At 53.6% G+C, this 13,000-nt stretch overlaps 1 protein-coding gene across 6 annotated transcripts in view; it reads right to left on the bottom strand.

Moving 5' to 3' along the window:
- The window catches only part of EMID1 (EMI domain containing 1), a 54,442-nt gene that overhangs the window by 23,852 nt on the left and 17,590 nt on the right, over positions 1-13,000 (bottom strand). For 4 of the 6 annotated variants that reach the window (XM_030816030.1, XM_030816029.1, XM_030816032.1 and 1 more), the window contains exons 4-13: positions 11,235-11,318; positions 9,895-9,956; positions 4,706-4,826; positions 4,339-4,389; positions 4,165-4,254; positions 3,446-3,592; positions 2,382-2,471; positions 2,183-2,235; positions 1,654-1,716; positions 1,504-1,548 (exon numbers count right to left, since the gene is read on the bottom strand). In XM_030816030.1, the coding sequence (XP_030671890.1) occupies positions 1,504-1,548; positions 1,654-1,716; positions 2,183-2,235; positions 2,382-2,471; positions 3,446-3,592; positions 4,165-4,254; positions 4,339-4,389; positions 4,706-4,826; positions 9,895-9,956; positions 11,235-11,318 (806 nt within the window). The remainder of the gene's footprint in view (positions 1-1,503; positions 1,549-1,653; positions 1,717-2,182; positions 2,236-2,381; positions 2,472-3,445; positions 3,593-4,164; positions 4,255-4,338; positions 4,390-4,705; positions 4,827-9,894; positions 9,957-11,234; positions 11,319-13,000) is intronic. The other 2 variants (XM_030816034.1, XM_030816031.1) reach the window with 1 other exon arrangement.

Raw genomic sequence — 13,000 nt, 5'->3', positions numbered from 1 at the left:
AAAGACTCTGTATCAAAAAAAAAAAAAAAAAAAAAAAAAGTCAAGGGATGGAGAAAGATACAGCATGCTAACTTTAATCAAAAGAATGCAAGAATAGCTTTAATTCTAGAAAGAAAATTAATTTTAGAAAGAGAAGATTTTAAGTCAGGCACAATGGTGCACACCTCTAGTCCCAGATACTTGGGAGGCTGAGGCAGGAAGATCACTTAAGGCACTTCATTCACCATGTGCCCAGGAGTTTGAGTTCAGCCTAGGCACGTAGGGAAACCCTGTCTCTAAAAAAGAAAAAAGAAATCATAAAAAGTACTCAATCCAAAAGAAGACAAGAAAAGGGAAAAAAGAAACACAAAACAGAGAGAATAAATAGAACATAAACAGCAAGATGGTTAAACAGAACCATATTAATTAATCAATTATACATATCATTAAATGTAAATTAACTAAACAGTCAAACTGTTTTTAAACAGCAAGACCCAAGTCATATGATGCACTTTTTTTTTTTTTTTGAGATGAAGTCTCGCTCTTATTGCCCAGGCTGGAGTGCAATGGTGTGATCTCAGCTCACTGCAACCTTTGCCTCCCAGGTTCAAGCAATTCTCCTGCCTTAGCCTCCCGAGTAGCTGGGATTACAGGTGCTTACCACCATTCCTAGCTAATTTTTGTATATTTAGTAGAGACAGGGTTTCACCATGTTGACCAGGCTGGTCTTGATCTTCTGACCTCAGGTGATCCACCCGTCTGGGCCCCCCAAAGTGCTGGGATTACAGGCATAAGCCACTGTACCCGGCCCACACTTTCTTACATTTAATAAAATTTATATACATATTTTTACATAAAGACAGAGTTTTGGCATGTTGCCCAAGCTGGTCTTGAACTCCTGAGCTCAAACGATCCACCTTCCTCGGCCTCCCAAAGTGCTGGGATTACAGGTGTGAGCCACCACACCCAGCCGTGATGCACTTTAAATATAAAGTTACAGGTTGAAAAAAAAAAGGATAAAAAAAGATATAATATACAAATGCCAAGCATAAGAAAGCTGGTGTGCTATTAAAAGCACACAAAGTAGATTCAAGACAAGTATTATCAGAGATAAAGATATTAATTTCATAAAGATAAAATGACCAAGGAGACATTAAAATACTAAATATGAATGCATCTAATAACAAAGACTCAAAATACATAAAGCAAAATTGACCAAATTAAAGAGAGAAATGAACAGATCTACAATCAGAATTGGAGAGATAGAGTGTAAATGAAATAGAGTCAAAGAGACAGACATACAGAGGGAAAGAGAGAGATACAGAGAAACAGAGAGCCAGAGTGAGAGAGACAGAGGCAGCCTGATCCAAAGAGGACAATGAGTCTCAGAGACAGGGAGCATCTGAGAATAAATGACAAGACAGGGAGGGTCAGAAGCTCTGGTTGCAGGGGATGGAGTCACAGGAGGAATCTGGGACTACAGGATCCTGCAGGGATGATTGCAGGACAGACAGCAACACTTACCCGCTGCCCAGCAGAGCCTTGGGGGCCAGGCTCCCCACGCAATCCCTGTGTAGGAGGGAGGAGACGAATGGCGTCAGCTGTTGAGGACTCTGATCTGGGGCCCTCAGGACTCCCCAGAATTCCCCCACCTGGGGCCACCTGGGTACTCACTCTTTCGCCCTTCTCTCCTGGGTGGCCAGAGATTCCTTTGGGTCCAGTGGGGCCTGGGGGTCCCTGAGCAACAAGACAGGGCCTCAGCCTCATGTTGGGGCAGGATGGAGTGGGCAGGCGTTTGGGAACAGAGGTGTTGGGGAGGGTCCTCAAGCTTGGTCTGAGCCTCTGGGTTCTTCACCATACACCCAGTACACAGCAGTCAGTTCATACAGCTCAGTGTTAAAAGATCTGATCCTGGAGTCAGTCCCACCACAGCTCATTGCCATGTGCTGGCACAAGAATCTCCACTTTTCTTGGTCTTAGGTGATAACCATACATGGTTCTCATTACTTGGATTGAATAAGATTTATGGAAGGTAGTTTGCACATTACGTGATCAATAAATACTTGTTGAATGAATGAATGGAAGGATGAATGGATGGATGGATAGATGGATACAAGGGTGGATGATGGACAGATGTATGGATGTATGGATAGATGGAAAGATGGACAGATACATGGGTGAGAGTACAAGGAGAACTACTCACTATGTGTCCAGGACTCCCAGGGACACCTGTGGGGCCAGGAGGCCCAGGGGGACCTGGAAAAAGACAGGATGTCCTAAGGGCCAGAACAAAGTACAATCTCAGGAAGTGCCCCAATCAGCTCCCTCCTGATAGCCACAAACCCTATTCCTTCTGCCATCTACCAACTTCACCCTTTACCCCTGGCCTGGACTCAACTTACCCATGGGCCCTGGAGGGCCTGGAGGCCCAGTGGGTCCCTGGGGCCAGTGGTTGTTGGTCTCAGTGAAGGTGTTGGATAGCAATGGGTCTCCTGGGTGAGCAAAGATGATGAGTGAGTAGACCTGGGTAGAGTGGGGTGGTTAGTCTTCACCTGCCACCTCTGCCAAGACAGCTTGGACTGCCCTATGGGGCAGCCTGCAGCATGGCTGGTACCACCTGGGCACCTGCTCCAGGGTGAGGAGTGTGGAGAGTGTTGGTCCCGCAAGACCAGGAGGCAGGAAGATGTGGGTTCTAACCCCACTGCAATCTAGCTGGTGACATCCAGCAACACTCTACTTTTCAGAGCCTGTACTGTCACCTGTCAAATGGGAATGACAATAAAAGATACCATTTATCCACCACCTACTGTGTGCCAGGCTTCTGTACATGGGTGTTACGCAGCTCTGGGAGCCTGGCACTGTCATTGTCCCCATCGTATGGATAGTGAGATGGAATGAATGCTGGGATGGCAGAATGAATGAATGGTGTGCTGGGTTGTGTACCAAAAACACGGTGGAGAAGAGGCTGAAACCTGGCGCTCCACACTCTGACCCCTGGCAGCCCATGGGCAGGTCAGGCTGGGCTGCCAAAGGGAAGAAGCCAAGGATGCATGTCAGGGCCTGGAGGAGGGGCCGGGCCTGTGGCCTTGGGAGTTCAGGGCTTGCTTCCTGCTGCCGGGTCTTTTGCGTCCCAGTGCTCTGAGAACTGGATTCCAGCCAGTTCCAAGGCTCGGGAGGGCCTGATGCCCGGTGGCTCTAAGCACAGGTTCTGGAGGCAGCCTGGGTTTGAAGCCATTCCCCTATGCCCAGGCTGTGGGGCCCTGGCAAGCCCCCTCCCCTGTCTGGTCCTCAGTGTTCCTCATCTGTAACCACAGGAGGACAACGGTGCCTGCTGGAGGACTGGGTCACATGTGGCCTACCATGAGCAGGGCTGGCACACAGAAGGCACCTGGCAGACGGTAGTAGGCACTGTGCTGATGGCTACTCCACCCCTGCCTCCACCTGCTGGGATCCCAGGGGGACTCACCATGCTGGGAGATCCGGGCATGGGGTGGCCCAACAGGGGCTGGGGGCCCAGGGGGCCCAGGAGGCCCTGGTGGCCCAGGAGGTCCCCTCTCTCCAGGGGTGCCCACAGCTCCAGCCTGGCCAGGGCTCCCTGGGGGGCCCTGTGGACCTGCAATGGAATCACACAGATTTGTGGGTATACAGGAGGCAAGGAGGCCCAGGGTGGCCTTGAGCGACAGGATAAGGCAGCCTGGAGCAGTGGGCATGAGAGAGGGCCCTGGAGTCCCCAGGCCTAGGCTACCTGGTGTCTAACAGGGGGATGAGCACAGCGCCCAGTCCTCCACCTCGTCCAGGCTGAGTCTTCCTTCCTTGGGGCTCCCAAACCCCCAAAACCCCTCATAGAAACCCTGGTCACATGGGGCAAGCATTGCTGCTTCTCCTCTGCCCAGCCCCGCACTCAGGACTATGGAAGCTCCAGAAGGGCAGGGACATGTCTGACCCCACCCAGTGCCCAGCTCAGAGCCTGCTAAGTGTAGGTGCCCAGGGAATGTGGGTCAGTGAACATAAGAGAGGATTTCATGGAGCCCAGGCGTGGGCGGGGCACTCCCTGGTGGGGTGTTGAGTGAAGAGGCAAGTAGATGAAAGGGCCCAGGTCATCCTGGCCATGTCAGGAGCAGGGAAGGGCCCACCTGGTGGGGGGGATGGCCAGAGGAGCTGTGGGGCAACATTGCAGGCACTCACCTGGTGGGCCTCTCATCCCCATTGGGCCCCGGCTGCCAGCATCTCCCTTGGGGCCGGTGGGCCCAGGCAGCCCCCGAGCACCGACCTGGTCTGGGGGGTAAAGCATATCAGACTGGCAGCTCCACATCTGCTCTTGACCCCCACCCTGGCCCCAGACCCCCAACCAGCACCTACCATTTCGGGGAAGCAGCGGGACCCTCACACTCTCTATGGCTCCTGGCAGCCCTGGGGTGGGGGGGTAGGCAGAGGTCAGTGTCCCCGCTGGGCCTGGAGGTAGGAGGCTCATCCAGAATCCCCACTCCCAGCTCCCCCCGACCTCCAGGCAGGGTCTGCTGGGGCTGCTTGGTCTCCAGGGACTGCAGCATTCAGGAGTCCCAGGAGACGGTCCTCTTAGGCGGGTCTAAGAAACGGGAAACGGGAAGACTGAGGCCCACTAGAGGGTTAAGTTGGGTGTCAGCGACAGGGTGGGGACCAGAATCCCACTTCCCCGATTCCCAACCCACTGCTCATTCCCACGGGGGAGTCTGAGTCTGACACTCACTCTGGAGGCCTCCGTCTCCGGGGCTGCCCTGGGCAGGAGGGGGGCCCCAGAGCGGGGCAGGGTCCTCAGGGGTAGCTGGTGTTGGAGGTACTGGCCGCTCTGTGACAGTCAGCATGGCCACCTGAAGAGGAAGACAGGGACGGGGTGCGTACCAGGGTCTCACTAGGACCCCTCCCTATTTTTTTTAAGATGGAGTTTTGCTCTGTTGCCCAGGCTAGAACGCAGTGGTACCATCACGGCTCATGTAGCCTCAACCACCCAGGCTTAAATGATCCTTCTGCCTCAGCCTTCCAAGTAGCTGGGACCACAGGGACACACCACCACACATGGCAAATTAAAAAATTATTTGTAGAGACGAGGTCTCACTATGCTGCCCAGGCTGGTCTTGAACTCCTGGGCTCAAGCAATCATCTTGCCTCCGCCTCCCAAAGTGTTGGGATTACATGCGTGAGCCCAGGTCTCACTAGGGACAGGCCAGCCAAGGGACCTGGTTGGGAGGCAGGAGGCACATAGCCAGCAGGGCCCAGCTTGGAGTGGAGCCCCAGGCTCGCAGGGGCACCGAACTTCATCAGAAGTGACAGTGTTTTTCAAAGCACACAATTCATAACACGCATTATGGAAAAGTCGTTGACACCATCATTGCCATCAAAGTTGAGCTTTGTGACTGTCACGGTGCTTGCTGGGCCATGCGCTTTTTCTCTATGGTTATCCAAATAAGAAGCTTGTCTTGGTTTGTTAAAGCTCCACAGGGTATGGCTGGAAGAGTTTCACTAAGTTTGTTTTTTTGTTTTTTTTTCCAAGATGGAGAGCCTTGCTCTGTTGCCCAGGCTAGAGAGCAGTGGCGTGATCTCGGCTCACTGCAACCTCCGCCTCCCGGGTTCAAGTGATTCTCCTGCCTCAGCCTCCCGAGTAGCTGGGATTACAGTCGTGCGCCACCACATCTAGCTAATTTTTGTATTTTTAGTAGAGATGGGGTTTCACCACATTGGCCAGGCTGGTCTCAAACTCCTGAACTGAAGTGATCTGCCTATCTCAGCCTCCCAAAGTGTTGGAATTACAGGCGTGAGCCACCATTCCCGGCCTTTCACTAAATTTGGAAGGAAGTTTGGAAGAGTCTGACATGAAATAGAAACCTGGAGGTGTACACAAAGTCTACTTTTGGGCCCATGGTGAGGAAGACTCTGGGAAGCTGGAGGTGTCCCCTCAGCTGTTGAGGACCAAGGAAAGGCCAGATGACCACAGATCAAGGGCTCAGGGATCATGGGGGCCTGTCCAGAGAAAAGCTGAAACTCTCTGGCAGATCCTGAACCAGGAATTCCCATCACAGATGTGCGACTGAGTTGCCTCTTACATGGGCTTCTCCTGGGAGGGAGCTCAGGGAACTGCTCCTGGAACCCTGTGCCTTGTGACTCAGGTGCCAGCACATGCTATTTGGAAGCTTGGTTTTCCCATTTGATAAATCAGGGGCATCTTCTTTTTCTTTCTTTTTTTTTTTTGAGACAGAGTTTTGCTCTTGTTGCCCAGGCTGGAGTGCAATGGCGTGATCTTGGCTCACCGCAACCTCTGCCTTCCAGGTTCAAGCAATTCTCCTGCCTCAGCCTCCCTAGTAGCTGGGATTACAGGCATGCGTCACCATGCCTGGCTAATTTTGTACTTTTAGTGGAGACGGGGTTTCTCCATGTTGGTCAGGCTGGTCTCGAACTCCCGACCTCAGGTGATCCGCCCGCCTCAGCCTCCCAAAGTGCTGGGATTACAGGCATGAGCCACCACGCCTGGCGGCATCTTCTTTTTTTAAATTTTAGACACAGGGTCTAGCTCTGCCGTCCAGGCTAGAGTGCAGTGGTGCTATCACGGCTCACTGCAGCCTTGTCCACCTGAGCTCAAGTGATCCTCCTGCCTCAGCCTCTTAAGCAGCTGGGACTGCGTGCCAGCTGTGTGCCACTAAGCCCAGCTAATTTTTTGTAGAGATAGAGTCTTGCTATGTTGCCCAGGCTGGTCTCGGGCTCCAGGCCTCAAGCAGTCCTCCTGCCTTGGCCTTCCAAAGTGCTGGGATTACAGGTGTGAGCCACCATGCCCAGCCTAGAGAAATCTTTTCATGTTAGGCAAGGGAAGTATTTTAAATGGCTGCTGAATGCCCCACAGAATGAATTCTCCGCAATTACATAACCATGCCTTCTTTTGCCTGGTTTTCAAATTTCTCTATTGGTAAACATTTTTGCATCTGATAATCTCATTAAGTTCCCAGGCTGGGCACAGTGGCTCACATCTGTAATCCCAACACTCTGGGAGGCTGAGGCAGGAGGATTCCTTGAGGCCAAGAGTTCAGGACCAGTTTAGGCAACATAGCAAGGCCCCAGCTCTAAAAAAAATTTTTTTAAACTAGCCAGGTGTGGTGGCACGTGCCTGTAATGCCAGCCACTCAGGAGGTTGAGGCAGGAGGATAACTTGAGCCCAGGAATTGGAGGCTGCAGTGAGCTCCAACTCAGCCTGCACTCCAGCCTGGGTGACAGAGCAAGACCCTGTTTCTGAATCAAAACAAAACGAACAAACAAAAGATAAATTTCCAGAGAAGGGAAAGATGGAGCAAAGAATGGCACTAAAGTGTATGCATGTCTGTGTGTTTAGAAAATCTGGAAGAAAGGATGCTTAAATGTCGACAGTTGTATTCTTTGGGGGCATGGGCAACTGCTGTGAGTGGTTTGCTGGCTGTTTTTTCACATTTCTGAATTTTTCATGTTTCTAAATTTAGAATGTACTTTTTAATTTAAATTAATTAATTAATTACTTTTTTCTTTTTTTTTTTTTTTTTTTTTGAGATGGAGTCTCGCTCTTTCGCCCAGGCCGGAGTGCAGTGGTGCGATCTCGGCTCACTGCAAGCTCCTCCTCCCAGGTTCACGCCATTCTCCTGCCGCAGCCTCCCGAGTAGCTGGGACTACAGGCACTTGCCACCGTGCCTGGCTAATTTTTTGTATTTTTAGTAGAGACGGGGTTTCACTGTGTTAACCAGGATGGTCTCGATCTCCTGACCTCGTGATCTGCCTGCCTCGGCCTCCCAAAGTGCTGGGATTACAGGCGTGAGCCACCGCGCCCAACCTTTTTTTTTTTTTTCTTGAGACGGAGTCTCACTCTGTCGCCCAGGGTGGAGTGCAGTGGTGCGATCTCGGCTCACTGCAACCTCTGCCTCCTGGGTTCAAGCAATTCTCTGCCTCAGCCTCCCAAGTAGCTGGGATTATAGGTACCTGTCACCACACCCGGCTCATTTTTTTTTTTTTTTTTTTTGAGATGGAGTTTCGTTCTTGTTGCCCAGCATGGAGTGCAATGGCACGATCTCGGCTCACTGCAACCTCTGCCTCCAGGGTTCAAGCGATTCTCCTGCCTCAGCCTCCCGAGTAGCTGGGATTACAGGCATGCGCCACCATGCCTGGCTAATTTTTATATTTTTAGTAGAGATGGGGTTTCTCCAAGTTGGTCAGGCTGGTCTCGAACTCTTTTTCTTTTTTTTTTTTTTGAGTTGGAGTCTGGCTCTGTCGCCCAGGCTGGAGTGCAGTGTCGCAATCTCGGCTCACTGCAAGCTCCGCCTCCCAGGTTCGCGCCATTCTCCTGCCTCAGCCTCTCCGAGTAGCTGGGACTACAGGCACCCGCCACCACGCCTGGCTAATTTTTTTGTATTTTTAGTAGAGACAGGGTTTCACTGTGGTCTCGATCTCCTGACCTCGTGATCCGCCCACCTCGGCCTCCCAAAGTGCTGGGATTACAAGCGTGAGCCACCGCACCCAGCCTCGAACTCTTGACCTCAGGTGATCCACCCTCCTTGACCTCCCAAAGTGCTGTGATTACAGGCGTGAGCCACTGCACTTGGCCTCAGCTAATTTTTTGTATTTTTAATAAAGACGAGGTTTCACCATCTTAGCCAGGCTGGTCTTGAACTCCTGACCTTGTGTTCCACCCGGCTCGGCCTCCCAAATGCTGAGATTACAGGCATGAGCCACTGTGCTTGGCCTAATTTTTTTTTTTTTTTTTTTGAGACAGAGTCTCGCTCTGTTGCCCACGCTGGAATACAGTGGTGCAATCTTGGCTCACTACAACCTCCACCTCCCAGGTACAAGCGATCCTCATGCCTCAGCCTCCTTTGTAGCTGGGATTATGGGCGTGTGCCACCATGCCAGGCTAATTTTTGTATTTTTAAAAGAGACAGGGTTATGCCATGTTGGCCAGAATGGTCTCGAATTCTTGGCCTCAAGTAATCCACCTGCCTCGGCCTCCCAAAGTATGGAGATTACAGGTGTGAGCCGCTGCGCCAAGCTGTACTTTTTAATTAAAAAAAAAAAAAAAAAAAAAAAAGTTTTACGGCAGTGCAGTGGCTCACGCCTGTAATCCCAGCACTTTGGGAGAACAAGACAGTGAATCGCTTGAGCTTAGACGCTCAAGACCAGCCTGGGCAACATGGAGAAACCCCATCTCTACCAAAAATTTAAAAATTAGCTGGATGTGGTATTGTTCACCTATGGTCCCAGCTACTCAGGAGGCTGAGGTGGGAGGATCGCTTGAGCCCAGGAGGCATAGGTTGCAGTGAGCTGAGATCTCGCCACTGCACTCCAGCCTGGGCAACAGAGGAAGACCCTGTTTCAAACGAAACAAAACAAAACAAAAAATACACAACATTTTATCTTGAAATAATTTGAGATGCGTGATAGATGTTTTGTTTTTGAAACCAGGAAGACAGTATTATGGATGGGGGTTGGGGGGATAGAGAAAGGGGATGGGGCAGGGGCAGGCAGGAGATCCTACCAGGATCTCTGGGCAGTGTCTATGCTGATCTGGCTGGGATGGTGATGGAGCCCCATGGGAGGGAGCTCACAGGCCTCCTGGAGGAAGAACAGGCCAGGCTGGCTGTGACTTGCACTTCACATATACAGTCTTCACTGAGTGGATGCTAGTATCCCCTCCGCTTTACAGATGGGAAAACTGAGGCACGACCTGTGAGCAGGCTTCCGAGGGAGGGACACTGGAGGAGACCATGACATGCCTGACAGGGGATGCTGCTCGCCGAGTCGGCTCAGAGCTGCCCTGTGGGTTCACAGAGGGTGCGAGCATGGGGTGAGGGGAAGGAGGTGGGGAGGGTGGGATGGTGGTTGCCCGGACTGGCCTGGGGCAGGGGACAACCACCCAGGAGGGAGCTGCTCACCCACCTTGGCCTCCAGCACCTTCAGCCGCTCTGTCAGTTCTGACACTTTGCTGCAGTTGAGACAACCTGCGGGGAGGGAGGAAGCTGGGGCCAGGGCCAAGGGTCCTAGGCTTCCCCTCAGAACCCTTCAGTCTCTGGGGGGTGGGATGGAGGAAAGGGTCAGATACCTGATGACCCCAACCCACAAGGGAGCCTTAGGCTGGGGAGGGGCTATAGGATCACAGTGGGTCCAGGGGGACCTCACCCTATGGGTTCCTTTTGGCATTGGAGCCTCCAGAGTGGCCCGCTTCTTCAGCAGCAGGACCAGGGACCCGACCCCTGGCAGCCTCTGTGTCCAAAATGAGCCCTTTCCCAGAAGCCAAGAAATGGCAATGGGGCGGGGGCCATGGATGAAGCTGAGGGCTTCTCCAACAACCCCAGCCAGCCTCATGGGCTAAGAGTTTAGAGCTCAGACCAGCCTGGGTCTGAGCCTTGACACTTACTGTCCTGTGTGACTTGTCCTCTCTGGAAAGATCCTGTTGCTTCCTGCCTGGGCAGGGCTGGGTCCAAGGCTTGCCGGTTTTGGGGACCCATCCAGCACAGTCTGGACTGGGCTGGCCTCAAAGGTCCCATCCTCTGAGCCTCCCCGACCCACTATCTGGCGCCCCCCGGCCTCCTGGCTGAGACTCACGAGAATGTCGTGAGTCCTTCACAGCAGCTATGGACATTTACAGAGCCTCCCAGCTGCTGGCCCAGCCAAGTGCTGTGCCAGCAGTCTCTCCCCTCCTCACGGGAGTGTCACCCCTGTTCACACCTGAGGACACGGCTCAGAGCAGGGAGGGGTGAGTGCCTAACTAGCACAACATCTGGGGTCTAGTCCTGGTGCTGCCCCCACTCCTGGCTGTGGGGCCTGGGGCGGGGCAGGGCAGGGAGGTCAGAGACCTTCAGCTTCCTCCTCTTTAAAAAGGGGACAATGGGAGGGCAGTGGACAGCTGTGAGGTCTAAACGAGCTGCTGATGGGAAGCGCCTGGCACGGGGCCTCGCACACTGCTGACGCTCAGAAAAGTGCTGATTAAATAAAAAGAGGAAATGGGGGTTGGGGGGGATTGAATAGGCGTCTGCAAGAGTCCAGGGGTCATGGGTCTCGGGGTGTCTGGGCCCAGGTCAGACGCCCCTCTGGGGTCCTTTCTGTGCCCCTTGAAGCAACTTTTGTAGCCTGGGGAGCGTGGGGTGGGGAGATGGTTACTGTCCTTGACCCTCCACTGCCAGACCTGCTGGCTTTTAAGACAGTTACCAAACTGCCCTGAGCCCCCTCCAGGGCTCCCTCAGTCCAGGGGGACCCCAAGAAGCTATCCCAGGACCCACCTGAGAAGGCTGTGGGCCGAAGTGCCATCCGCCGCATGGTACTGCCCGACCATTTGGGCTCCAAGGAGCCAGAGGAACCTGTAACTAAGGGATGGAGGGTGAGAGCCCTGCTGGCGTGTGATCCTTGCCTCCTCAGGCCCCCCTGCCCACCACTGTAGCCCCAGCGGGGATCCCTACTTCCCTCAGCGCAGGACACAGAGGCCCAGAGAAGGAGAGGCAACGTATCTGGGTCAAACAGCATGAACTGGGCTGAGCTAGAGCAAGGCTGGCAATCTGATAGGGCTGGGAAGAGGGGCTGGCAATGGGGCAGGGGCCATAGATGAGGCTGAGGACTTCCCCAATGACCCCAGCCAGCCTCATGGGCTAAGAGTTTAGAGCTCAGACAAGCCTGGGTCCGAGCCCTGACACTTACTGTCCTGCGTGACTTGTCCTCTCTGGACTTATTTTCCCATCTGTAAAATGGGATTCTAAGGCCTCTAAACCTCCCAGGCTGGGGTGAGGCCTGAGGTCGGCCATGAATGCAAAGGGCCCACTGTGCACACACAGGGACTAGCACACACAGTAGGTGCCCAATAAATGGCTGCCGTGACTGTCGCCATCCACACTGTTGCTGCCTGCCTTGGTAAGAGGAGACTGAAGTGGATCCAGCCCTGGTTTTAAATGAAAACCAGAGGGAGGCTGGCTGCCTGGGAGGGCAAGGGGAGCCAGTTCCAGGGCCAACCCCTGCTGCCACCCCTATCCGAGGAGGACCCCCCTCACCCTCCCCAGCCACCCTGGCTGGTCTGGCTTTGGGGGACTGGTTTTCTCCACAGCTGGAGGGATGGACTGGCCAAACCAGGGGCGGGGGCACAGCTGGAGAGGCTGTGGAGCCAGCACTGGCAACTGCCCCCCTCAGCCCCCCAGGCCTTCCTTTTAAGGCCACGAAATGTTGTCTGGGGGGAGACAAGACCCAAATAAGGCGCAGGCCTGGCAGCTCGGAGCGGGGCTGTGGGTTGATGCAGGGAGCGAGAGGCGCCGGGAACTCAAACCAGACGGGTCCCTCTGGCCAGCCCCCAGCAGAGGCTGCCAGGCCCTGCTCTGGTTCCCATTGTGGGGCCTTCACTCATGCTGAGCCTGCATCCCCAGCATATCCTCCTCAAGGGCCTGTGACTTGCCCAGGCACAGGGGGCTAATCTCACCCAGGATGGAGGAAGGTGGGTTGCCAGCCCAGGACTGAGGCCGGCACTGGGGACTCCCTGGGGAGGGGAGACATCACTGTGAACCATGCTCATGTGAAGGACCTTGTATAGCCTGGCTCAATCCTACAAGGAAGATGATAATCAGAACAGACAACTCTTGTTTAGCATTTACCCTGGGCCTGGCACCTTCTAAGCACTTCACATACGTAGTCTTAACTGTGAGTGGGTGCTAGTATCACCTCCAATTTACCTCCCCTTTCCAGGTGTGAAAACCGAGGCACAGGGCAGCTCTGTGCTACCCCTTCTCTGTCGCCCATGCTCAGATAAAGGTGGATGAGTGAATGACACTCAGCTCCACTTCCCCGCTAGGAGGAAATGAGGCAGAGAAGAGAGGCAACTCGCCATCGGTTGTCCACGGGATGGTCCCAAGCCTGGATTTGAACCCAGGTCGGCCTGATTCCAGGGCCAGATTTCTTTTTTTGGTTGGTGGAGGTGGGGGGCACCTGGCAGGGAGGCTCAGTGTTCAGAAGGAGTGCTGGTGCCTGAGAAGAATGGCCTCACCAAGCCCTCTGCATTCTTTCTGCTTCC

Source organism: Nomascus leucogenys, chromosome 7b (assembly GCF_006542625.1).
Source record: "Nomascus leucogenys isolate Asia chromosome 7b, Asia_NLE_v1, whole genome shotgun sequence".
Taxonomy (NCBI): Eukaryota; Metazoa; Chordata; class Mammalia; order Primates; family Hylobatidae; genus Nomascus; species Nomascus leucogenys.
This window is presented reverse-complemented; position numbering and strand designations above follow the sequence as displayed.